Here is a 25990-nt window from a genome sequence, read left to right on the forward strand (position 1 = left end):
CTGCTCTTCGCTGGGATTAAAGCTGTGCCCCACCACTGCCAGGCAAAAATAGTAGTGTTACTATAGGCAAGTTCTTTATGGAGAAAGAAGCGGCCAGAGGTTCTTGTGCTTCTTATAATCTGTATAATCCAGAGAGAGGTAGAGAAGGGAGGAAAATGTCCATGTATTCTGATATCCTTGACTTCCCTTCATAGAGTCTTCAGTCTACATCTCCAGGTTTAGCTTTTTCTTCAATGCAGTTTTCCTTTTCTAGCTACTGCTGGGCACTTCAAATTTAGCATGCCCCAAATTTCTCTAGGATCTTTTCATTTTAGGGAAAGGCACCGTTTTTCTCCTTTATGGCCCAAGTGCCATCTGTTTGGCCCCTAGCTGAGCCCTCCCTGCATGCCCTCCTCTCCCCACCCCCATCCTTGGACTTTTCTTCCTGTTGCAGAAGCCTCCAGGAGGTCTGTGCCCCCATCCTGGTACTTCTGTAGTCACCTTTCCTGGAAGCTGTTAGAACAGGCCTTCTACTGTTCCCAAGGTCACTGACTACAACCTCTTCCCAGCTAGCTGCAGGCACTGAATGTTTTTGCTCCTCCTAGTTTCCTTGAAGGCCTGGGAAACTCTTCTTCCTCTTGTGCTTTTGACCAGCATCTTTGACTCTGCACAGGTGGCTTAGATGCCACCTCCCAGATAGAGAGCTGAGTATCTCTTATCACATCGGACTTTCTCCTCATCCAGTATTTACTGCACTGTTGTCATTATTAGGGAGTGAGTTGTGAGCCTGTCCCTGTCGTCCCTTGTTCTCTCCTGCCTATATCCTTCTGACATTCTACTCTGGGCTTGATGCTTGTCTGTGTACACTCCACCAGAGCAGAGCTTCGTCTCTTCTGCTCATTGCTGTAAAGTTGGCACTGTTAACTTTGCCTCACAGTCTAGTCAGTGGTTCTCAACCTTCCTCACGCTGTGACCCTTGAATACAGTCCCTCATGTTGTGGAGACCCCCAACCGTAAAATTACTTCATTACTACTTCATAACTGTAATTTTGTTACTGTTATGAATCATAATGTAAAATATCTGTGTTTTCCAATGGTCTTGGACGACCTCTATGAAAAGATCATTGGACCCCCAAAGGGGTCAAGATCCACAGATTGAGAATCCGTGGTTTAGCGGTTGGGGAAGGCATGACAGGATGCTTACAGTAGCTGGTCGTACATATCCTGTTGTCAAGAGCTTGGGGCACCAGTGGGGCTGAGCTGTAACCCTCAAAGCCTTAGTGACCTGTTTTGTCAGCTAGGCCCTTCTGTACTGCATAAGTTCCAGAACTTTCTGGCATAGTGCCACCAGTTGGGAAGTGTGTGTGTGTGTGTGTGTGTGTGTGTGTGTGTGTGTGTGTGAGAGAGAGAGAGAGACAGAGACAGAGACAGAGACAGACAGAGAGACGAGAGAGACAGAGACAGATAGACAGGCTTTAGATTTAACCATAACAGTCATTCTTCTTGATATTGTTGGGAGCAGAGAAACTACCAGACTTGTAAAATAATTGGTTTTCTAGGAGTAAACTATTACCAGGATGTCAGTTGGCCCTAGCTTTGGTGAGAGAGGGGAGGACATGAGCTATGTTGAGGTGGGGATCATGAGCATTATGTCTTCCTTGGTGTGCGTCTCTGTTGTAAAGTAGGCAGGGCAGGTTTTGAGAGGTTAACTGAAGGAAGACTCAGCAGTTCAGAGTCAAGCAGTTTTTCAGACAGATGGCATTTAGGAGAGAAATCAGTGCCTTGGAGGTGAATCTCCTTCAAGTTATGTGTGGGGCAGTTTTGACAAAGCTTGATAGCTTTGGAGCCGGTTGTGGGGCTGAGGGTTTACTGTGGGATCCTTTTCTGCCTTTTGAGTATAATCAATTATGTATCAAAGTAACACAAGGCACATTTGCCTGTAGAAGGTGCTCTGCCTGTGCCTTCCAGTTGGAAGGTCGTTGTCTTTGGCAGTATTAACACCGTCTTCATTCCAGTACCTTAACAATGGTTTTGTTGAATTTGTCCAATAACAATTATTATGTTAAGTTGAGACAGAAGAAATTACCAAAATCTGACCATTTTTGATCTATAAAGTTGGAAGTTTTATACAGTTCAACTTAATCTTGGACTGTATGTATTGGTTTATTCTCTGCCAGTTTCTTTTCATTAATGTGAATAGTAATTTGCTGGCCCAGAGATACTTTCTCAGGCTTTTCTGTTCTTTGGGACTGTTGTTTCTAGGCAAGATTTGTCAGGAAGAATTTAAATGTGCTGACAGTACTCTGTGGGTGCTGCCTAGACTGAGTTAAGTCGGCAGCCACTTCTTGGCTTTATTGTTTCAGCCTTGGAGGTCAGTGTTGCACTTGGTCTCTGTTTCTAAGGGTTTATTTAGCAAAGTGCTGTGTTTGGGGTAGACAGGTGGAGCTGTCATTTTTATAACACCCAGGAGCTTCACTTAAAGAGACATTAATCTTCCAGAGAGTCCTGAGTGCAAGACTGTGCACTTTGGATACAAAGCCAGGGAATGATAGACAGGAGACAGGTGCTGCTCTTCTCTCTTCAGTGAGATAATAAGAACCTAAAGAAGTGAAGAAAGACACCCAGCATGTTTTGGGGCTCCTGGAGGTGCCAGAGACGATTCAAAAGTCTGTGAAGTCATACTTTGTAATAACAATACAGACAATATATGCTTTTATTTTCTCCTGAGTGTACTGTGGGTTTTCCAGAAGCCATTCAATACAGCAGAAAATTAAGCCAGACTATTTGTACTTTGTAAATGAGCATTGAATTTACAAAAGTACAAACTGATATAACTACTACTAATTTGTTTTGAAAATAAAATTCCTTTAGGACTTATATGGACTGTGGATATAGCCCAGTGGTAGTGTTTGCCTCATTGGTACAAGGCCCTGGTTCAGTTCCTAGCACCACTTTATTTACTTATTTATCATTTAATTTTGGGGAGACAGTTTAGCTGTGTAGCTCAGGCTGGCCTGTAACTCAAACAGGCCCATCTGCCTCTGCCTCCTGAGTGCTGGAATTAAAGGTGTGCTCCATGGTACCCAGCAAGCGCCATGATGGTGTTAAGTGTATGGGTGAGTAGCTGTTAAAGGATCTGGAGTAGTCCCAAAGGCTGCATGTGTGTGTTTTGTTTTTCATGTTAGTTATTTAATATCTATGTGTTGATATTAAATATAGGTTTGGTTTGCTTGTCATTTTGTGGCAATGCTGGACGATGGTGGAGCATGAAGAAAGAAGGGCCTACCTGAACAGAGTTAGGCCACTGACTTCTTGTACTCTGATCTCTGCTATGAAAAGCACAAGGACCAAGTAGCCATAGACAACCTTTCTTCCTCTATTACCTCTGATGATAAGAAAACAAATTTTCTTTAAAAAAAAAAAAAACCAAAACAAAACTGAGAATGAAATCCAGGGACTTGCATTTGTTGGGCAAGCACTCTGCCACTGGGCCAAATCCAACCTCTAAAATAAGCTTTAAAGTTAAAATATTTTAGCCGGGCGGTGGTGGCACACGCCTTTAATCCCAGCACTTGGGAGGCAGAGGCAGGCGTATCTCTGTGAGTTCGAGACCAGCCTGTTCTACAAGAGCTAGTTCCAGGACAGGAACCAAAACCACAGAGAAACCCTGTCTCGAAAAACAAAACAAAACAAAACAAAAGTTAAAATATCTTCTTTATTTTGTGTGCATGTATGTGGGTTCAGCTATGGTGTGGTGTGAATGTGAAGTCAGAGGACACTGTATGGGAGTTGATTCTTCTTTCTCCCACAGGTATCTTAGAGCTAGAACTAGGGTCCTCTGGTCTGGCAGCAGACACCTTTATCCACTGTGCATCGCACTGGCCTTGTCTCAGGTGTTTTGTCAGAGTGGTGGAGAACTACCCAGTACAAAAGCCAGGTGTCTAGATGTGTATTTCCAACTCTATCCTTCGCGGGGGGTGGGGGGGTGGGTGGATGGGGGGGTGGGGTGGGGGGGTGGGGGGTTGGGTGGAGGGGAGGTAGGGGAGAACGACCATGATTTTATTTTTCCTAATCAATAAGAAATAGTTTGGTAGACATTTGTCATGATTTTTAATACACCCTGTACAGCTCATTTAATTAATGCATCTTATCTTTATTGTAAATGCCAAATCACACAAAAATGGAAAGAGCTCTCCTAGGTAATTTGTGAATTTTTTTTGTTTTTTAAAAAATTTTTAGTAAAGAATTGATTTTTGCCTTCTCCACGTGTGAGTATACACATGTACATGTGTGTGCACACACAACACACATATAGAAGTGCAAATGTAATCAGTAAGAAAGTGAAACGAAACAGTGCTGTACAGATTTCTGCTCTGCTTCATTTTAAATTCCACGGTGTTGCAGCTCACTGGATTGAATTTTAAGAGTGATATAGAGCATGCTGTTACAGTACACAGAGCAAAAAGTGCTTTGTGAAAGAAAATTCTCCCATTGGTTACAGTTGCCATCTTTCATTGGTTTTTCTCTGCTTGCAATATATACCAGTGACTGTGCTCAGCTTTGCACAAATGCCCAAGGCTGGTAAAGGCTGCTGACAAAGGGAGTGTCACTAAGAATGTTGACTGTACCTACTGAGTCACCTACAAAGATAGCATAGTGATGTTAGTATCAGTGGCCGCTGTGTGCAGAGTGCATGCATGCTTCCTACTAAGTGCTCTGTACCTTCCTTATTCCTTGCATGCTCCCTACTAAGTGCTCTGCACGCTCCTTATTCCTTGCATGCTTCTTACTAAATGCTCTTGCTCTCCTTATTCCTTGTCACAGTTTGCTCCAAAATTGGTGTTCTTTCCCCTTGGCTGAATACAGTGAAGTGCCTTTAGTCCAGTGGTTCTCAGCCTTCCTAATGCTCCTAATGTAAATATCTCTTTTCCAATGGTCTTAGGTAACCCCTGTGAATTCTCCCACTTCCATTCCCACCTCTATTCCCCAGCTGAGGACTGCTACTTTATTCAGTGGAGGGAACCAGGTTCTACAGTTCAGACTCAAATTACTATACGTGCTTGTTTCCCCCTGAACTGTTACCTTCGTTGCTGAATTTAACATCTGTGGACCTTGTTTGCCAAAGACCTGAAGTTGTCATTTGATGTGTAGTACCTTAGTTGAAACAGTCTTGGGCCTACTCTACAAGGCAGGTATATATGCATCATTAAACTTTTGTGTGGTTTTCCCCTTCTGCCCTTATTAGTGGTTTCAGCATATGATCAGCTACTAAGAGAAATAATTTATAGTTTTTTTTTTTCCAGAATGGTTATTTTTCCATTTAAGGTGAGAGAACAGTGTGGAGTGGTTTGTTCATGCTTATGCTGAGAGCATTTGGGACTTACAACTCTTGGCCCTATATGGATTTATGGGTTTTCTGATTCCTTATTTATTGATTTAGAGACAGAGTCTCACTGTGTAGCCCTGGTTGGCCTCAAACTCCTCATGGAGACCAGGCTGGCCTTGAATTCACAGGTATCTATCTTCTTGCCTCTTGCTTCCTGAGTGCATTTACCAAGAGTTTTTCCAGTAAGATCCTGTATTATATAGACAAGAGACCCATAATCTTATGACCACTCACTTGCAAAAGGAGTCATTGTATTTATTTACAGTTAATGTATATAGATAAGGTATCTATAATGGTTTGAATGAAATTGACCTAATAGATTCTATCTTTGAAAGTTTGGTTCCCACTCAGTGGATTGTTTAGGAAGACTTAGGAGGCATGGCCTTGTTGGAGGAGGTGTGTCATTGGAGAGGGGCTTTGAGGAACCTCAAAAGTCCACACCAGGCCCAGTCTTACTCACTCTTTCTCCCCTGCTGCAACTGTGGACCAGATGTGATCTGTCAGCTCCTGCTCCAGAGCTATGCCCGCCTGCTGCCGTGCTCTCTGCCATATGGTCAGAGGCTCACCCTCCGAAACATAAACAAGCCCCTGATAAAATGCTTTCTTTTATAAGTTGCCTTGGTCTTGGTGTTAGAATAGTAATTGAGACACTGTTCAGTTTCCTGTTCCTGCCTTTACCTTATGCCTGCTTTCTCTGCCTCTGTTGCTTAACTTGGTGTTTCCCTTCTTTCAAAAATGAACAAAACAATAGAAAATTATTTTAATAAATAGATTAAACTAAAACCTTTGACAGGTATCATTTAACTTATTTCATTTTTGAAATTTTATGTGTATGGGTGTTTTGCTTATATGTATGTCAATTTACTATGTGGGTGCTTGGTGCCCAAGGAGGCCAGAAGAGGTTATTGAATCCTCTGGGACTAGACTTACAGGCAGTTGTGAGCTGCCATGCGGGTGCTGGGAACCAAACCTACATCCTTTGCAAGAGCCACCAGGACTCTTAACTACCAACCTATTTCCCCAGCCCCTAACTTAGTCATTCTATTTCAAAACTTACACTTCCTGTTTTTATTATGGTAGTCTTTATTATTGATCTTTTCTCTTTTCTCTTCCCTACCTTCTTTTGCTTTTGTCATTTTTTATTTTCATTTTATATGATTACTGTGAAAATTGAGTCGTACTGGTAGTAATCTATAACTCACGGAATGTTGTCACATGCTTGATGTGGCCTATAGAAACTTAGCTCATTTCACTTGTTAATGGCGAGAATAAACAGGCTTTGGTGCTGTGTTTCTCTATAGCTGCTGCCGTGACCTTGGCTAAGATACTTGGTTTCTGTGTACCTTACTTTCTCCATTTGTAAACTGTGATATTAGTAAGTAATTTCTGTAAATGTTGTTTGACTCATTGTAACGGCCCAGTGTCTACTAACTGCTGTTAGCTTTTGTTATCATGGCAAGCTGGCATTTTCAGACATGTATTGGGAATCCTCAGTGAGTGCTAGTTATTCACTATTTCTTCATTTGCTTTTAGAGAGTGTATCAGGTGGGTTTCGCTGAGGTGGATGTCTGCACCACCCCTCGCCTGCTGCCCCCCTCCCCCCCAAGTTTTGTTCTGCAGTATGGCTCTGTAGTCCAGGCTGACCTCACACTTGCAATTCTCTTGTCTCAGCTTCCAGACTATTGGGATTGCAGGTGTGAGCGTCCATGACCAGCCTTCACTGTCAGCCCTTAATAGCAGTTGGCACTCAGCAACTGTGTGAGCCTGGACATTTACCATCTCCACATACATCATACATAGTCTAACCATGTATAAAACAATGTATGGAGCTGAGCGCTCTTCCCTCTTTCCCCCTTCCCTCCCCTCCCCTCCCTCCCTCTCTCCTTCCTTGACATTTATTTATTGTTTGTTTGTGGGTGTGCGTGTGCTGTGGCATGTATGTAGAGATCAGAGAATAATTTTTGGTGTCTTGTCTTTCCTTCTAATATTTTCGTCCCAGTGGTAGAACTGAGGTTGTCAAGCTTGGTGGCTAGCAGCTTTACCCACTGAGTCACCTCCTTCCTGGTCTGATGTGTATTCACTTACATGCTCTCTTAATTTAAATGGTAATGATCTCCCTCCCTCCCTCTCTCTCCCTCCGACTCTTTGCATGTGTACTCACCTGTGAGGAGCACAGGTTGACATCAGGTATCTTCCTCTATAGTTTACCACCTTATTTTTAGAGACAGCGTCTTTCACTGAACCCGGATCAACTAAGCTTTGTTAGCTGGCCAGAGAAGCCTCTTGTCCCCACCTCCCTAACACTGAGATTACAGAAATGTACTACTAAGCCTGGCTTTTATGGAAGTGCTGGGCATCAGAACTCAGGTCCATGTGTTGCCTAGGAAGTAGTTTTACTAACTGCTTGCTTGGTAATTATTTCTGGTGTGTGTATGTGTGTGTGTTTCTTTTAAAAATTATTTTGTAGTAGTAGAGATTACGGCCTTATGTATGAGAGACAAGCACTCTGCTACTGAGCTATAATCCATGCCCGCCAGCATTTATTTTCTTATGAAATACTACAGATGGTGGTTACTTCGTCTGTGATGTACATATTTAGTAGTTTATATAGCCTTCATGAATGATATTCCTGGGAACAGTCCATTAGTCACCTCTCTCTAGTCCTTGTAAATAACTATTTTAAATGAAGATGTATTAGATATGTGTCTTAAAAAAATAAGACTAATACTTTTGGTATAAATGATTCATCTTGTTCCTAATTTCAATGTATCTGTGGACACTGGTCAGATATCATAATGTAACTTCTTATTCAATTATGGCTGCTTTCACTATGATCTTCCACATGGCTTATCAGAGTGTGATGGGCTGCTTTATGGCTCTCAGTTGTAAGTAGGTTGGGAAGCACTTGGAACTGTAAGGAAAGTTGACAGTGCCATGACTGCCAGCCACTGTAATGATCTGTGTTTTCATTAAGGTAAACAGTGCAGTAACGGAATACATAAGCTACAAAAATGGCTCTCCAGTAAGACTGATGTGTAATAGGGCATAGGACACTTCTGAACTGATAACCATCTAGTGATGAATGTAAGCTTCACTTGGCTAAATAGTTGAATCTGATTTGAAGTCTTAGTATTTGAACCAACTCTAGCAGGGAAACCCTTTGTTAGGGTATAATAATGTACATTTGTGTGGAAGGAGTGATTTTTGTGTAGCCCATAAAATATGCCTTGAATGTTAGAATTTTGAGTAAATCATGCATCCTTGATGAAATGTACATTTCTCCACTGCAGAGAGATCAAACCTAGCCAGCATAGTTTCCATGGTTATTAGGACTGTGAACGACACGTTTTCATTAAGAATGCTTAGAAACCTTGCGGGTCTGCGCTCCTGTTCCTTGTAACCTGCTCACTTGCTCATTCACACTGAATGTCTTCTTGGCCTGTCTCCTTCATGCTTTCCTTAACTCCCGTTACTAACTGGGCATATCACCTATGTGGGTCTTCATGACCTTAGGCTGTGCTGGTGAAAACAAAGATTTGAACAGTCAGACTCACCACCCTAAAACTCATGTGGAACTAACCAGTGACAGGTGTTCCAGCACAGAATGAAACAAGGACACACTTATTACCCTTCTGAAACACATGGACTGTGGATGTCTTTGAAGCACCAGTGTAGGTGCAAAGGGAGTGCTAATGCTGGAAGACAGAGATTTTTTTCGAGAGACCTTAACAGCATAGGAAATAGATGACTTGGTGCCGGCCTGTGTTGACGGCTACTAAAAACGTTAACTCTCACAGATGCGCCTCCACCCCAGCACATGCTGTGGATTTTAAACTGTTGGAGTCGTTGGCATGACTTTTAGCAGAAGTGGAGTAGTGTGTGGGGTACCTTTCTAGCTGTGTGCTCGTAGGGATGTCACATTTCTGTGACTATTTCCTATATGCAAAATAATACGTCTTGCAACAGTGGGGAGCAGACTTAAGGAGTTAATACTCTGAACTGCTGCAAATGAGACTGCAGCAGAGCAAATGCTTAGTAAGTTTTTGCTATTATTATATACACATGAAATGACTGGGAAAGGATGACTCATTCAGGAATTTCAGAAACTGTTCCGAACCAGGAATTAGCTCTTCAGAATGTGAATCCCCCACCTGACCTGTCCTCGGTGACCCTTGTTTATTTTGGTTTCTCATTCAGTAGCAAATGCCTTTGCCACTGGTATTACAGATCCTTGAGAGAGGCATGCTGTATATAAAAGATGAGCAGTTTCTGAAGCATCCTGTCCTTTCGACCCCTCTGGATATGTGGGTCCTCTATGCATAAGACATCTGGTTTCATCAGAAGTTTGAAGCATACATTTTTCCCCCAGTTGAGATTTTTAATTTATTTATATTATATGTGCATTGGTGTCTTGCCTGCATATATGTCTGTGTGAGGGTGCCAGATCTCCTGCAACTACAAACAGTTGTGAGCTGCCATGTAGGTGCTGGGAATTGAACCCAGGTCCTTTGGAAGACTAGCCAATACTCCTAACTACTGAGTCATGTCTCCAGTATCTCCATATCCTAGTGAGCCTGGGGCCTGGTGTACAGATAGAAGATAGAAGAATTTTTTAAATGTTTGAGAGTGCCACTTAGAACAGTCTCTTCTAGCCAGGCCGTGGTAGTGCATGCCTTTAACCCAAAACTTAGAAGGCAGAGGCAGGCAGAGTTCTAGGCCAGCCTGGTTATAGAATAAGTTTCAGTACAGCCAGGGCTACACAGAGAAATCTTGTGTCGAATCCCCCCACCCCAAGAAAAAAAGTCTTCCCCTGAGCTTGTTGCACTGTTGCCATTGTCAAGGGGCATTGTCATCTGCGTGCAGTGCTTGATAACTTGAGTGCTTTAACTGCATGGTGGGGCAAGAAGCGGCCTAGAAGCTATCGTGTGGTTGGCTTCTGCATGCTGTGACAGCTGGGTTGTTTCACATCCCTTGTTTGCGCTGCTGCCCTTTCTCTGTCAAGTAAAGGAATCTCAGTGGATCATAATGATTAAACTCTACATTATTTTATTTGAATGTTGCTTGAAAAACTAGACACACCAAAAAAAGGGAGGGAAAATTGATTGTACCAACAAGTTAGAAATACTTGCTTCTTTATTTTTATGATGCCGAGGATTTATGTGTACTGGCATGCTGCTGCTAAACCACCCCCTCAGAAAACACATTTAAAGTTTTCTGTACTTGAGTACTGCTTGAACTAGTTTGTGTTGTATTGTCTTTTGTGAAATTCTTGAGCTGTCATTGAGAATTTTTCATTTTTAGACTCATTCTGTTTATTAACAGTAATTTAGGAGCTAAAGTTTATTGAACATTATATGTGTTCTAAACGACTTCCAGGTGCCCCTTTACTCGCTGCCGTATTTATAGATAGTACTACGGGTAGGTGCAGTTCCGCTGCCCTCATTCAAACATCAGAGCCTCAGCCCTCAGCCAGGCAGTGCCAGCATGGGATCCAGGCAGTCTTAGCTGTCGCGCTGCGTTACCACAGTAGCCCAGCAGGTACATGTGAAGCCCGTGGGAACCCAGCTCTTCTTGTTTCAGACTGGGTGGGTATGAGCTGCACAACCACCTCAGCCACCTGGAAGAATGCAGAATGAATTCATCTCCCCCCCCCCCCGCCAGTCTAATTTATCTGAAATCTTAAATATTTCTGTGATGTTTTTTTCAGAATTACAGTTGGTAGATTTTTGAGATGTGCATTTAGTTTTCCATTTTAGCTTTCTGCTGACTGTGTTTAATCAAATGGGCTCAAATTTCCCACACTTCATTTGGCTCATAAACAGTAATATGTTACCTGAAAGGGAAAGTTGTTTCCAGGGTAACAGAAGAGGGAATGTTTGAACTACCCAGTGACATGTTTAGCTAAGTCTTAGGGTCTGACATTGAACATAGAAATGCTGAATTTATGAAAACCTGGGGCTTAGAAATGCATCATTAGCGTGTGTCGCTCCAGACTCCAGCCTGTCTGTCCCAAGGAAGCCAGTAGCAGGAAAGGGACTTGGGTGTTATATCTGAGCCAAAGCTAAGGTCACATCTTAACCGTTGACTATATTAAAACACCCTTCTATTCTGAAAGTGCTTTCCAGGCACTTTTCTGCCTTTTTAAGAATCTCTGTGTTATTGCTCTCCACATTTTGGTTTTAGAGTTGTACAACATCCTGTTTACATGCATACTGAAATACATATATTTAATTTCTCTATTTCAGGTTTGAATAATAATGTCTTTATGTGTACTGGGATTTTAAGTGGATATTATTTCTCCTACTTTATTATTTCAAATTGTAATTCTGGATTTGCTCAACTAATATATGGCTTTACATTCGCATTTAATGTATGTTAAGTAATAGCCATCCTAAATGGAGCACAAGGTGGCTCCATAATTAGGGCCTGTATTACATGCTGTCACTAGGTTTTATTACTCAGATTATGACTTTAATTATAAATGTAAGCTTTGATATTTTTGGGATTAGAGGTCATTCGACTTAGTGCTGTGTCACTTTTAAGAGCTTAAGGTCTAATATTTAAAAGCCCCAGCTGATGAGCACCTATGCTCATCATAATATTGGGTTGATGCTTTATTTTCTCTTTTGGTATTCTAAATCATATTTTAAAAGTTTATGGTGAGTCTGGACTATGTGTTGTAAATTAGCAGCTCAATTGTTCATCTGGCCGTCTGTCTTTCTGTCTTTCTGTACACACTCCCCCTCCCCATTGTTTCTAACCTCATATTGTAAAAACAGTTCATCTCATTCTGGAATAATTCACAATGATGTTAATCCTCCAAACAATTGGAAGTACTTAGACCAGTTTTATCCCTGTAGAAGTAATCTCCTGAGAAAAGGTCTTCAATCAGTGGAATTTGAAAACAGTGTCGCATTTTATTGGGAAGTTACTTTGTGTGGGTCGTGTCATATAACCAAATACGTGCTTCCTGCAGACCTTTTATTCTGGTCTTTCATATTTCTTCACCTTATTGGTGTGGCATATGTAAAGTAATCTTTGAAGTTTTTGTTGCTTATACTTTTGGGTGAAAGAATGGGCTTCCGCCACACACATCCAGGAAATTTGTTGTGCTGACTCCCTTTAATTGTACGCTCAGATCTGTCGCTGTCGTAAAGACAGCTATGGAAGAAAAGGCAGAGTATGATCGTGTATGTGTCCAGATAGATAGCATTTGGTGTTTGATATTACTAGAATACAATATTAACAAAAATTTCACATTTCTAGAAATACTTGAGAATTTATTTTAAAAGTGCTTTTAAAATAATTTTGAAGCTATATTAAAATGTAAGGAATTCCCTATAGAAATAATCATAAGAAATAAAAGTAGAAAATTTGCTCTCTTTTGTGTCTCATAGATACTTTATAAGTTTTTGTCAAAGAATTTTTTTTCCTAAAAGCACGTCTACCTTTATGGATAGCCTTTCATTTAATCCTCACTCAACTTTGTAAAATATATTTTCTGTTTTACAGATAAGAAAACTAAGTATCACTTAGTAAACAGTAGAGGTGTGAAGTCTAGGACAGAATCCCAAGGTGATCCCATGCTCTCCATTTCTTGCCCTTCTGTCCACTGCAGTTCTACTCAGGCCCATTTGCTTGGCTTCCCCCTGGTTCCTCTGCATATCCTTCCCCCCTGGTTCCTCTGCATACTCCTCTCCCCTGGTTCCTCTGCATACTCCTTCCCCCTGGTTCCTCTGCATACTCCTTCCCCCTTGTTCCTCTGCATACTCCTTCCCCCTGGTTTCTCTGCATACTCCTTCCCCCTGGTTCCTCTGCATACTCCTTCCCCCCTGGTTCCTCTGCATACTCTCCCCTGGTTCCTCTGCATACTCCTTCCCCCTGGTTCCTCTGCATACTCCTTCCCCCTGGTTTCTCTGCATACTCCTTCCCCCTGGTTCCTTTGCATACTCCTTCCCCCTGGTTCCTTGCATACTTCTTCCCCCTGGTTCCTCTCATACTCCTACCCTCTGGTTCCTTAGCATACTCCTTCCCCCTGGTTCCTCTGTATACTCCTCTCCCCTGGTTCCTCTGCATACTCCTTCCCCCTGGTTCCTCTGCATAGTCCTTCCCCCTGGTTCCTCTGCATACTCCTTCCCCCTGGTTCCTCTCATACTCCTACCCTCTGGTTCCTCTGCATATTCCTTCTTGCTAAAGGGTCCTTGCATTTGCTGCTTCTTTGAGTAGGATGCTTTCTTGTAGACATCTTCTTTGCTGGTCTCCTGTACCTCCTTTGAGTATTCTTTCTCAAATCAATCTCAATCAATCTGTTCCCTCCCTCCCTCCCTTTCATTGTTTTTGAGACAGGGGTTCTCTGTGTAACAGTCCTGGCTGTCTTGGATTTTGCTTCATAGACCAGGCTGGCCTCAAACTCACAGAGATCTGCCTGCCCAAGGCATGCACCATCACATCTGGCTTCAAATTCCTCTTTTCAGGTGAATTCTATGCTCAGAACTCTACCTCCCAGCTCCAGCATATGTAGTCTGCTTTCCCTCATGCACTATTACCCCCAAACACGCACCATATAATGTAATAAATGTGTTTATTATTTTTAGTCATCTCCCTCCCTACCTCCCCTAGAATGTACTGGTTAGGAGTACTACATCTCTAGCCCTAGCTGGCCTTGAACTTGAAGAGATCTGCCTGACTCTGCCTCCTGGGTAGTGGGATTTAAGGGCATGTGCCACCATACTGGGCTTAGGTTAGGGCTTCTGTGTCAGTGAATTCCCTTGATAAGTGTACAGTGGCTGTTTAGTGAGTGGGTGAATGAATGAGTACATAGGTTTTCTGCAGCCAAGCCCTGCCTTTTCCGTGGGTGCTGCAGATGGGATTTGAGTCTTCACACTTGCAAAACAAGCCATTTCCTTAGCCCACTGTTTAGTCTTTTTTATTTTTAATTTTAAAAATGATTATTTTTTTATTTTTGGTGTATGTTATTTTACATTCATGTATAAATGTGTACCGTGTGCATGCTTGCTATGTGATCAGGCCTGAAGGTGTCAGGTCTCACAGAACTGGAGTTACACACAATGAGCCAGCATGTAGATGCTAGGAATCAAACCTGGGTCCTTTGCAAGAGTATCAAGTGCTCATAACTGCCGCGCCATCTCTCTAGCCCCGCCCCCAGTATTTAGTCTTTCTCCAAAAAAATTATTTATTTATTTATTTATTTATTTATTATATACACAATATTCTGTGTGTATGCCTGCAGACCAGAAGAGGGCATCAGACCCTCTTACAGATGATTGTGAGCAACCATGTGGTTGCTGGGAATTGAACTCAGGACCTTTGGAAGAGCAGGCAATGCTCTTAACCTCTGAGACATCTCTCCAGCCCCCCAGTATTTATTCTTAAAAGTCATCTAGTTTTTAATCATTTGAATGCAATTTTAGAAAATGAGGCAGTCTTTTACTTGGTGTTAATAGGAAGACACAGTTTTATGTAAGCTGGCCTTCTCTACTTTTTACATTCATAAATTTGTATCACTAAAAATTAACATAGTTTTAAAATTTGTGCTACAGGACTACACATTAAAATAGTTTTTTCTCTTAAATATGTTACTTATATTTTTCTCTATTCTTTAGTATAATTTTCTTTCTAGAGGAAAAAAAATTAAGTTACAATTGATTTTCATGGGGGAAATAAAGTTCAGTATGTGTACTTGAATGTGGCTAGCCAACTTGCACCAGGGACCCCCTCCCTGTCTCTGCCTCCGGTGTGCGGGGATTCCCAACACTGCCCTTCCTGCCAAGCTTTTTCCATGGGTTCTGGGGATCCCAACTCCAGTTTTCATGGTTGCACAGCAAGTACTTTATCCGCTGAGCCATCCCTCCAGCTGAGCAAGCTCCAGGAATTCTCATATTCAAAATGCTGCTGGTGTCTCCATCCTTGGAAATAAGGCCTCAGGAAGTGAATTAATAATGGAGACACTAACCTTGTAAGGGGCTTTGGTGGCTTCTGTCCTGTGGTGAGTTGGTAACAGGAAAGTAATTTATACCTATAATTAGAGGTTGAAGAACTTAACAGTATTTCATTTCTTGTGCCGTCAAGCTTCAGTAATTACCTTGACATTAAAAGGTGAAGTTTACAAAGTGTTGGGAACAAAAATATTTGTCAGTAGTGTGTGTGTGTCCACAGACTTATGTCCGCATCTATTTTTTTTCTGTTTATCCTGTTAATTTTGCTGCCTAGGTCATTCTAGTGTGTGGTTACAGTAGTGACCTTTGGATTTTGTTTATAAATTAGACCATGTGTATTGGCTTTGCGGAAGAAAACTGAAGAACCCCAGGAAAGAATAATAAACTCATGTTCATTATCTAAACTGGAGTAATAAATAATATGATTTGAGAACTAAGCTAGGTCATCTCTGTTATTCGTTTGTTTAAGACTAGCTGTAGGCTTTTCAGTTTCACAACATGCTCGTATTTGAAGGCAGGCCAGTGTGACTCTTCTTAAAGAGTTCAGTGATCACGACAGGGAACAGATTCTAGTTCTAGTAATGATGGCGGTGGTTAGTTTTACAACATACTCGTATTTGAAGGCAGGCCAGCGTAACTCTTCTTAAAGAGTTCAGTAATCATGACAGTGAACAGATTCTAGTTCTAGTAATGATGGCGGTGGTTAGTGACTATTATTTGTCACAGCCACCACCACCACCCCTCTTGTGGGCCCTGGGATAAGACTGTTGGTTGGGGGGGAGGAAAGGCAGGAACTAAGCTCTTATTAGCGATGTTGATTGTGATGTTGGGCAAGGTTCTTGACTGTTCTAGACACCAGTTCCTTCAACTGCAGTAATGATAGTGGCTGCTCACAGGACATTCTGGGAGTTAGAAGCTTAATACATGTGTTGTAATGGTAAGTGTTCTTTATTACAGTGCTGGCCCCTCTCTTGTGTCTGGACAGTTCCATATAGGCTCTTTTAGTTTCCTGTGGCTAATAGCTGTGTGCTGAGGGTTTTGGTAGTGTTGTTTTTGTGTAAGCCATTCTATGAGCTAAATTTTGAAGCTGTATAGAAAAGTGGGCACTAGTATCAACAAAGCATTTTGAAGGCTTCCCACTGGATTGGCAAGAGTTCTGAATGCAGCCAACGCTGCCTTCAGCTTTTATGACCAAGGCCAAGAAGAAATGCTTTCACTGGTGTAGATTTTTTCAGGGCCCTTCCTTGGCTAAAGAGACTGAAAGTTTCCATCACTGCCCTTAAACAAACAAACAAAAGGGGTTTCAGAGGTGGAGGGAATAAAAGGATTTTAAAGTTCTTGCTTTAACAACAGTGATTTTCAGCCTTGGCTACACATGAAATCATCTAAAATGCTTTTTATGAAATGAAAATGCCTGACAGTAGAAATTGATAACGGCACCCACTACCATCTCCATCAACAGCCAATTTGAATACACAAATAAAAATTGGAGGTGAAGAATGCAGTGCTTTAGTTACCTACCAGTCTGTATTGGATTAGAGTCTTGCTTATTTTGTATATTGAATGATTTTGAATGTATCTTGAATGATCACATTATGTTTGGCTCTAGTTCCTAAGGCTGAAGCCTGATTTTATTATTTGATGCATTATAATAGTTGTATCCTAGGCAGTGGTGGTACATGCCTTTAATCCCAGCATTTGCCAGGCAGATCTCAGTGAGTTCAAGGTCAGCCCAGTATAAAAAAGATAGTTGTCTTCTTTTGATGAAATATTGTTGATTGTTTGTGACTTACTAGGTCAAAATGCTTTTTATGAAATAAAAATGCCTAACAGTAGAAGTGATAATGGCACCCAAGTGAACATTGTTTTTATCTTGTTAATGGGTGGCAACTGATGGGGAAATAGATGCAGTGAGATGATGCTAGAAATATGGAGAAGCATCTACTGCTAAAAAGGAAAGAGGAAGGGCTGGAGAGATGTCTCAGAGGATAAGAGCATTGCCTGCTCTTCCAAAGGTCCTGCGTTCAATTCCCAGCAACCATGTGGTGGCTCACAGCCATCTGTAATGAGGTCTGGTGCCCTCTTCTGGCCTGCAGACATACATGGAAGGAATGCTGTATATAATAAATAAATAAATAAATAAATTTTTTAAGAAAAAAGGAAAGAGGAAGACTGTGGTTCAGCTTTGCTGCTCACTGCAGTGACTTCTTCAGTGAGAACCCTACCTTCTGGAGATGGTTTAACTTGAGTGGCCTTCCAGATTGATGGAACCTGACCTGGTGGAACCTCATACACTCTAATAACTAGGTCAGTTTATTCTCCCTGAGAGTCATTGTGCTAATGACCTTCATGCTATTATGCAACCACTTATCAATTTCTTGTTATTAATGGTTATGATTTCATGGAACTCTCTGTGGGGCAGGATGGCTTTTGTAGGCCAAAGGATTCCATTGGAAAATAGTGATAAATTTGTTGATTGCCTGCTTGGCAATTCTAAGATGACCTTAAGTTTTAATAATTTATATTTATTTCTAAAGGTTAATATTTTCCTTCAATCTTAAGTTACTTCAGAAGTGTTTAGATGTTGGGTGATTTTGGGAAGTAGGTGGCAACTGTTGGCTTACATATTGTGGTCAGAATGTACTGGCTGGACACTACCTTCTTTTTGTGATTAATGAGATTTCTCTCTTTTCAAGTGCAGGGGAGCAGTGTACCTAGTCCTCTCCTCTTCCTTTTAAATTTATTTATTTTTATGTGCATTGGTGTTTTACCTGCTTGTATGTCTGTGAAGGTGTTGGATCCCCTGGAACTGGAATTGTAGAGTTGTGAGCTGCCATGTGGGTGTTGGGAATTGAATCTCGGTCTTCTGAAAGAGTAGCCAGTGCTCCTAATTGCTGAGCCATCTCTCCAGCCCCTCTCCTCCCATTCAAATAAGTGTTTCTTGAAAGAGTGTATTTGCTTTTGGAGTGATCCATAGATATTAAACTTCTACTTCATCGAAATCTTCTGGACTACCCAGCACTCCTCTGGTCCTTGTTCAGCCTATTTTTACACAATCCACTAGGACTAGGGAGATAAGGGAATGGAGATAGGGGCAGCACAGCTCTGGAGTGCAGTCCCAGGGCCAGGCTCCTTGCTTGGATCACCAGTGCCCCACCACCACCACAGAGAGGGAGAGGGATGAGAGGGGGAGAGAGAATGGGAGACTGACAGACTTGTTCACGTTTCCCAGGCTGTTGGAAATGCTTGAGTTCATGCTATCCTGGCTCTTCAACTGATTTTATAGCTCATTCTTCAGTTGTGATGGGAATTTTTTTTTTTCAGGCTGTTACTATACAAATTGTTGAAGGGACGCCCCCGCATCTTGTGGTTTGTCCTGCCTGCTTATGTTCTTTAATGAAGGGAGGCCTTGTAAGAAGAATTTAATCTGTGATAAAGGATAAAGAATAGAAAGCGAAGCCTTTGCTCTGTCTGGGAAGCTCTGGAGGCAGCTAAGGAGGAACACAGTGTGCTGCTTGATGAATGGGGTTGTGCTGGGAGCGTACTTGAGATTCTCTCTATTTTCATCTGCCGCTGCCATTACATGCGCCCTGTTTTCTGGAATGTAATCTTTGGCTCTGTGCGTCTGAATGCTGCGTGGTGTGGAAGAGTCCAGGCTCTGGAGCCATACATACAGCCTGGGTTTGAATCATGTCTCTACTGTTTATTAGCAGTAGGATTCTGGGCAAGATATTGAATTTCTCTGTCTTGATTTACTCATCTATTAAGTTGAAAACAGCACCCATTCATGTATATTGTTGTAGAGATTAAATGAGAGTTAGTGTGTCTAAGTGCCTAGACTAGAACACAGAATATACTCAGTATATCCAATAAATATAAGTTGCTATTGTCTCATCTAGTAGGTGGATAGCCTGCTTCAGATTTGTCTGATGGATCAGTTCTCATTAGTAAAGAATGGATTCCAACTGCTTACCATTAAAAAGCTTCTAAATGCCAACTGCCTGAATGCTTTGAATTGTTAAATATGTAAATCTATTGAGTGACCACAGACATTGTTTTTGCGTGAATGATGGCTTGCTCTTTAAAAAGCTGTCATTTACTGATGTATCAGACTTCCTATGTATTTGTAAGCCTTCTCCATGTGGACAGTCTGGTTTGGGGGCTTTGTTTAAGCTATCAAAATTTGGATTGATTAAAAATCCCCTGAAGATTTTAACCTTTAGCTGATGTTGCGGTAGTAAGCATTTTCTCTGTTCCATTTACCTCCGTGGTGTTGGGTAAACTGGCCAAGTGCCCTGGAGTCCTTCAGTAGCACAGAGGCCATGTGGGTGTGGCTAGAGACCCAAGCATTGTTTCCAGTTCCATAACTCATCATGAAATCTCAATAATCATCTTGCTCTCTTTTTTTTAAAATAGAATGCCACCTGCTTACCTCTAAATGTATTCTCAGTATTAATGAATTATTCACTTGGATGCTGGCAGTAGAGCCTGCTCTGAATGTGTCAGTTACTTGTCTATTGTGACAAACACCATGACCAATGCAACTTAGGGAAGAAAATATTTACAGGGCTGAGTTCAGAGGGTGAGTCGGTAGCCATCATGGTAGATTGTGTGGAAGCAGGCAGGCAGGGTCAGTCTGCAAAGAGGAGGCAGAGAGCTGATGGGGGAATAATTTTGGCTTTTGAAACCTCAAGGCTACCCCTTGTGACACACCTCCTCCAACAGGCTGCACCTCCTAATTCTTTTCAAATAGTTTCACCAAACATGGACCAAGCATTCAAATAGATGAGTCTCTGTGGGCTATTTCTTCAAACCACTACACTGATCCTAATTCTCATTGCCATTCATGGGAAGCTACAGCATAGGGTAGGGGTGGGTAAAGTAGAAAGAAGTGGGAGAAGTAGACTAGCCAGCTGTAGATCATATTCCTTCCTAGTTGGAGAATTTTAACCCCAAATTTCTATTTGAACTAAATGTGTGAGCTATTTTCTGTCTCTCTCTCTCTCTCTCTCTCTCTCTCTCTCTCTGGTTTGAAATCAAATTGATGGAGTTGGCAAACACTGCTAGTTGAATTATATCCTTAGAGCAATTTGTTATGGTATGGGATTCAAATTTATATTATTCAGGTTCTTGTTTTGTTTTGTTTGAGAAAGAATCACTACAAAGCCCTGTTCTAGAACTCATGTAGTCCAGGCTGGCCTTGAACTCACAGAGATCCACTTGCCTCTGCTTCCCAAGTGCTGGGATTAAAGTCTGTGATATTACTTCTGGCTATACTATGTAGTTTAAAAATATTTTTGTTTATTGTGATTTTCATAAAATGATTTTGAGAACATTCACCCCTCATTTTTTCCTCTAAGTTCTTCCATATCAACTCTACCTCGCTACCCTTCCCTCAGCTTCAGTTTATGCTGTCTCAGTATTCCTGGATGTAGGACCACCCACTCGGTCACTGTTGTCCTACCAGGAGCCACATACTTAAGAAAACCAACTTCCCTCCCCTAGAAGTCCTCAGCTGTCCATAGCTCCTCTGTTAGGGAAAAAGGCTTGTGAACGCTTTCTCCCCACTCCATGCTAGACTATTGCCCGGCTGGGGCTTGGACAGGTCTTGTGCAGACATCTACAGCTGAGTTCATGAGTGCATGGTCCTTTCCTGTCCAGAAGACAGTTTTGCTCTGGTTTTTTCTGATGCCTTACTTTAGAATCTTATTTCTCTTCCCTCAGGGAGTCAGGCTTGGTAATAAGCATATTTGACTGCTTAACTATCTTGCCACCACCTTTGGCGCCCCCTTTTAGATAGAGTCTCATGTAGCCCGTGCTGGCTTCAAGCTTGAGGATGCTCTTGAACTCTTGATCCCTCTATTGGCCTAAGTGCAGGGATTGCAGGCCAGTGTTAGCACTTGTGATTTCATGCAGTGTTGGGGATTGAAGCAAGGACTAGTGTAAGCTTGGCAAGTGCTCTACCAACTGAGCTATATCCCCTAGCCCCTAATTCGCTGTATGTTTGAAAAGAGAATAAATATCTATTCTGAAAACACTTAACTATTTTAAAATTTTATTTATTAATTTTACTAATAAACATAGCAGACATGTAGAGCTCTGAAGACAACTTGTAGAGTAGGCGTTCTCCTTCCATTATGTGGGTTCCAGGGATTAAACTAAGATTGTCAGGTTTGTGGGAAACGCCTTTCCCTGACGAGCCATTCTGCTGGCCCTCTGAGGATATTTCAATAAAGATGTAAGAGGGTTTTTCTCACTGCTCAAGAAGAACATGGGTCAAAAGATAAAGACTTCAGTGAAATTTTTTCTTATGTTACCACTTCTGATGTGCTCTTTTTGTGTGTCTGCTTGGGTGTGTGCATGTGGAGACCATAGGTCAGCTTTGGGCATGTTCCTCAGAAGCCATTCACAGAGTCTCTCCCGGGGACCTGGGGCTTACTTACCAGCTAGGTAGGCTAGCTGGCTAGCAAGGCCCAGGGACACTGCTGCTCTCTGCCGCCTCAGTGAGTGAGCTATTACAGATGTGCATTCCCATGCCTACCAGCTTTCCTGTGACTGTGGGGTTAAACCTGGGTCCTCATGCTTGTGTGCAAGCACTTTACCAACTGCCATGTCTCTGCGTTGGCATACTTTTGGCATTATTTCATTTTGTTGTTTTTCCGTGTTTATTTCACAAAGCAACTTCGTGGAGCCCAAACCTAAATAAAACAAAAACAGAAGAAACTAAAAGCAAAACCTACATGTAGCCATTGCTTTAAACACCAAAGATGTCAACATGAAAAGAATAGACTGGCATTTCTGCTCTGAAGTCTTTTGGTAAATGAATTTAAATGAACCAAAAACTGGTGGTTTCACTTTATAAGGGAAAGTTTGGCCTTTTTCAATAATTTTAGATATTAAGGATATTGGCATTGGGGTGTTTTGGGCTAAACTTTATATTAACCTGCAGGTGGCTCTTGGGATCTAGTCAGTTGCAGAATAGCAAATGCAGTCATTTGTGTGGGTCTCTGGTGGGGTATTTACGGTGTCTCCTGCCTGTGTGTATGTTAGCAAGAACACTGTTGTCTTGTTCTTTTGAGTTCGCTTTTGACGTAACTTTCTCAGAGAATTCCTGTTGCCTGGAATTGATGACAGACTTATACCATTTCCTCTTTTTTTCTCAGACGTTCCAACCTCAGAGCAGCCTGAACTGTTCCTAAAGAAACTTCAGCAGTGCTGTGTCATTTTTGACTTCATGGACACGCTATCTGATCTAAAAATGAAAGAATACAAGCGCTCCACTCTTAATGAACTGGTGGACTACATTACAATAAGCAGAGGCTGTCTGACAGAGCAGACTTACCCTGAAGTAGTTAGAATGGTGAGTTGCTTTTTTCGCCGCTGACACTCTTAAGCATCTTCCATAGCCACTTATGGGTGTATTGATTGCAGTGAGGTCACTGAGGTCTCTTTCACAAACAAAGGCCAACCTCCTGAGAGCTAAATGCAAGCACAGCACTAGGATTTGAAGAGCATGATTTCATGGTGATGAAATCCAGACCGTCTCACCGACTGCAGCATGGAAGGAGTGACCTCAGAGTGTGAAGCTGAGGCCAGTGTGCCTTGGATCTCTGCAAAGACACAGGAGAGAGAATCAACCAGTTTAAGATTTGTTTGAAAATATTCAAGCCTGTTGAGTATCTCAAGTCCTGCCACCCTTTCATTGTGGCATATTAGAAATGGCATCATACCTAATAAAATTGTGATTTAGAGAATCTAGTTAAGGCCTCTCTCGGCTTTCTGATGAATCCCGCTCTCCGTAATTCCCTTGAAGTCAGGAGCGATGCCTTTCATGATGTCAGAACAGTGGCACTCTGTGTGCTCCTTAGGAATTACAGGAAGAAACATTTGTATAATGCAAACAATTATATTCTGACTGTGTCATTAGTTACATTAGCTTTTTAAAAATCAAGCCAAAATTTGACTGTTAGGTTTCTGTGGTGTGGTTGCCTTCCTTAGTATCCGAGAAGATTATGAATTGAGAGGTCATTGTTTTGGGGAGGCGGGTGGGAGGAATGGAGAAGGCTGGTCACTTGATTCATGCAGTACAGCTGCAGAGGTTCGAAAGCTCCTGAGCATCATTGGGAAGCCCACTAGAGGAGCAGGCATGTGGAATGCCTGCTCAGCATTGGGAGGGGCTCTCAAAGATGAGCTTGTGATAGTGATTGGTATGTAACAACCATATATATCTGAGGGGGAATGGGAAAGATATATATGGGGCATTAAATATATATATACATATATATATGAGTTGGATTTATTATTAATTTACAGTAATATGTTATCAAGAGTGTTTTGTAAGTTACTGTTGTTGCTTTTTAGCAAAGAACACTTATACCTCACAGGGGACATTTGGCAATGTCCAGAGCCATGTTTGGTAGTCACAGCTTATGAGAAGAGAGTAATTCTAGCATCTGCTAGGTAGAGGCCACAAATACGAAGCTGACCATTTTAAAAGAGGGAAGAAAGCCCACACAAGGAAGGCTGGTCTAGTCTCATATCCCACCAGTTACACTGTTGGGCAGTCCTTTCCTAACCTCCCAGCCAGACAGCGTCTTCTCTTGCCCACCTGTCCTCTGCAGAGAGTGCACTCTTGGTGTGAGCTTACCTGTGTTTTCAGAGACACTCAGCTTATAACTTTGTTCTGTGTCTTTCTGCAGCTAGCTCATGAGGACAGAAGCATATGCTGATGGGTTTGCACGAATACTTGTGTAAACACACTAATGATGTGCTGCACGACTTTCTGTACATTCCTTCTTTCGCTGAGCAGTTCATCAGTACATATAAAGCCACACTGTTTTATAGCTACCTGCATTTCACTGTATGAATATACTGTGTTTAATTAGCAGTTTACCCTTTTAAAAGGGTTTCTGTATGTTGAGTGATTTTTTTTAATTATCTTTTTAAGATTGTAGGCTTTTACTTTTATGTAGATAGCAAAATTGGAAGTGTAGAGATTTCCCATTTGCCCCAGTTCCACTTATGTGTGGCCTCTGCTATCACCATCCCGAACGGCATATTTGTTATAATAGGTGAACTACACTGGCACACTGTAGTCCACCAGAATCTGTAGTTTGCTTTAGGCTCGTGCTTGGTTTTGTGCCTTCTCTGGGTTTGGATGAAAGTCTAGTGATGTGGATGGACCATTACAGTATCACATAGCAGCTTCATGCTGCCATTGCTCTCTTAAGACTGCTGGCCTTGTTGCTGTCTTCATAGTTTTGCTTTTTGAATCGGGAAGGTGCCCTTTTCAGATTACCTTCTTTCCCTTAGTAGAGTTTTTGGTTTGCTCTATGTTTTTTCATTCTTGTTTTGATTTTTGAGGTGGGTTAAGTATAATAGGTTGGCTTGGAAGTTGCTCTGTGGCCTGGGCTGGTCTTAAACTCTCAGCAGCCCTGCATCAGTCTCCCTAGGGCTGGAATTAGAGTGTGAACCATCACACCCGGCCAGCTCGTTTTTCTTTGTGCTCAGTTATATCCCGTTGTGTGCCTCAGCCAGTCTTTTCATTCACCTACGAAGTATCTTGGTTTCAAGCACATTTTGGCAGTTACAACTAAAGTGCCCTGGAAATCTGCATGTTTGTGTGGGACATACATTTTCAGATCCTTTGGGTAGACAGTAAGGGGTGTAATTCCTGGGTCTTAGGATAAATATTTTGTAAGTCACTGTCAAACTAACTCCCAGAGTGACTGAAACGAGAGCCCCGCTGCGCTGTCTCTTTACCAACATTTGATCTCCCTCTCTCCCCATCTCACCCCTTCATGTACTGTAGGGTTTGGCCCCTAATTCTAATTCTTGTTTCCCCCACATGGCTGGCTTACAGTATGCCGCTCTTTCTGACAGGCTCAGTGCTTTCTCCATCCTTCAGGTCCTCTGCTTCTTGGCAGTCCACTCTTAGGGAATGTGCTGTCCCCTTTTTTTCCCCCCGAGTAAGAGATAAAACGTCCTAGAGAGGAACTGTCACGTATGTCTTAGTCTCTGTTATGCCTCTTAGCTGAGCCTAACTGATTTCAGAGATTTCAGGCTCTGAAATTGTAATGAAGATATTCTATCATTCAGTTATATTGAGCCATTAAACCTACTATTTAGCATAATGCAAAAATTCCTCGTTTTGTGAACCAGCTTATCCTTCGCCAGCTTTAGTCTCCTAAGAGTCCATTGTTTCCTGCCCTTCATTCCCATCTCCTTTAAGCCATTTATATTGCTTTAAGACATTCTTGAGCCCTGCTTTAGGCAGCTTTGAATAGGTTTCATGCATACTGTTCTAGAGTACTTCAAAGTCACTTTGTGTAGGGTTCTCGGATGTATATTGTCTTTTCATATATAATTTGTAGAATTTGTTAACAACTTATTTGCTATAGCACGTATACAATTTGGAATATGTATAGATAAGAAGTTCTTATGATAGAATAGAAAGTAAACCCCCTTGATGAATTCAAGGGCCACCTTACTTTATGTCTGAGAATTGCTTGTTTTTGGGGTCCTCAGTTTTCATATGGTACTGAGAAGTCTGCCTAAATAAATGACTGTGCCGTGTGCGCATTGGTATTCACAGGACTTCAGTGTGTGTGTACAGGCTAAAAGTGTAAGAAGGCTTGGAACCAAAGGTCATTTTGGTTGTCTCTCCCCA

At 41.9% G+C, this 25990-nt stretch overlaps 1 protein-coding gene across 2 annotated transcripts in view; it reads left to right on the forward strand.

Moving 5' to 3' along the window:
- Ppp2r5e (protein phosphatase 2 regulatory subunit B'epsilon) overlaps window positions 1-25990 on the forward strand; it is a 142477-nt gene that overhangs the window by 50188 nt on the left and 66299 nt on the right. For both annotated transcript variants that reach the window (XM_041657995.1, XM_041657996.1), the window contains exon 3: window positions 22485-22681. In XM_041657995.1, coding sequence (XP_041513929.1) covers window positions 22485-22681 — 197 coding nt within the window. The remainder of the gene's footprint in view (window positions 1-22484; window positions 22682-25990) is intronic.

The sequence above is a fragment of the Microtus oregoni genome, unplaced genomic scaffold, assembly GCF_018167655.1.
Source record: "Microtus oregoni isolate MIOR12 unplaced genomic scaffold, Mior012 000009F_ref0000495, whole genome shotgun sequence".
Taxonomy (NCBI): Eukaryota; Metazoa; Chordata; class Mammalia; order Rodentia; family Cricetidae; genus Microtus; species Microtus oregoni.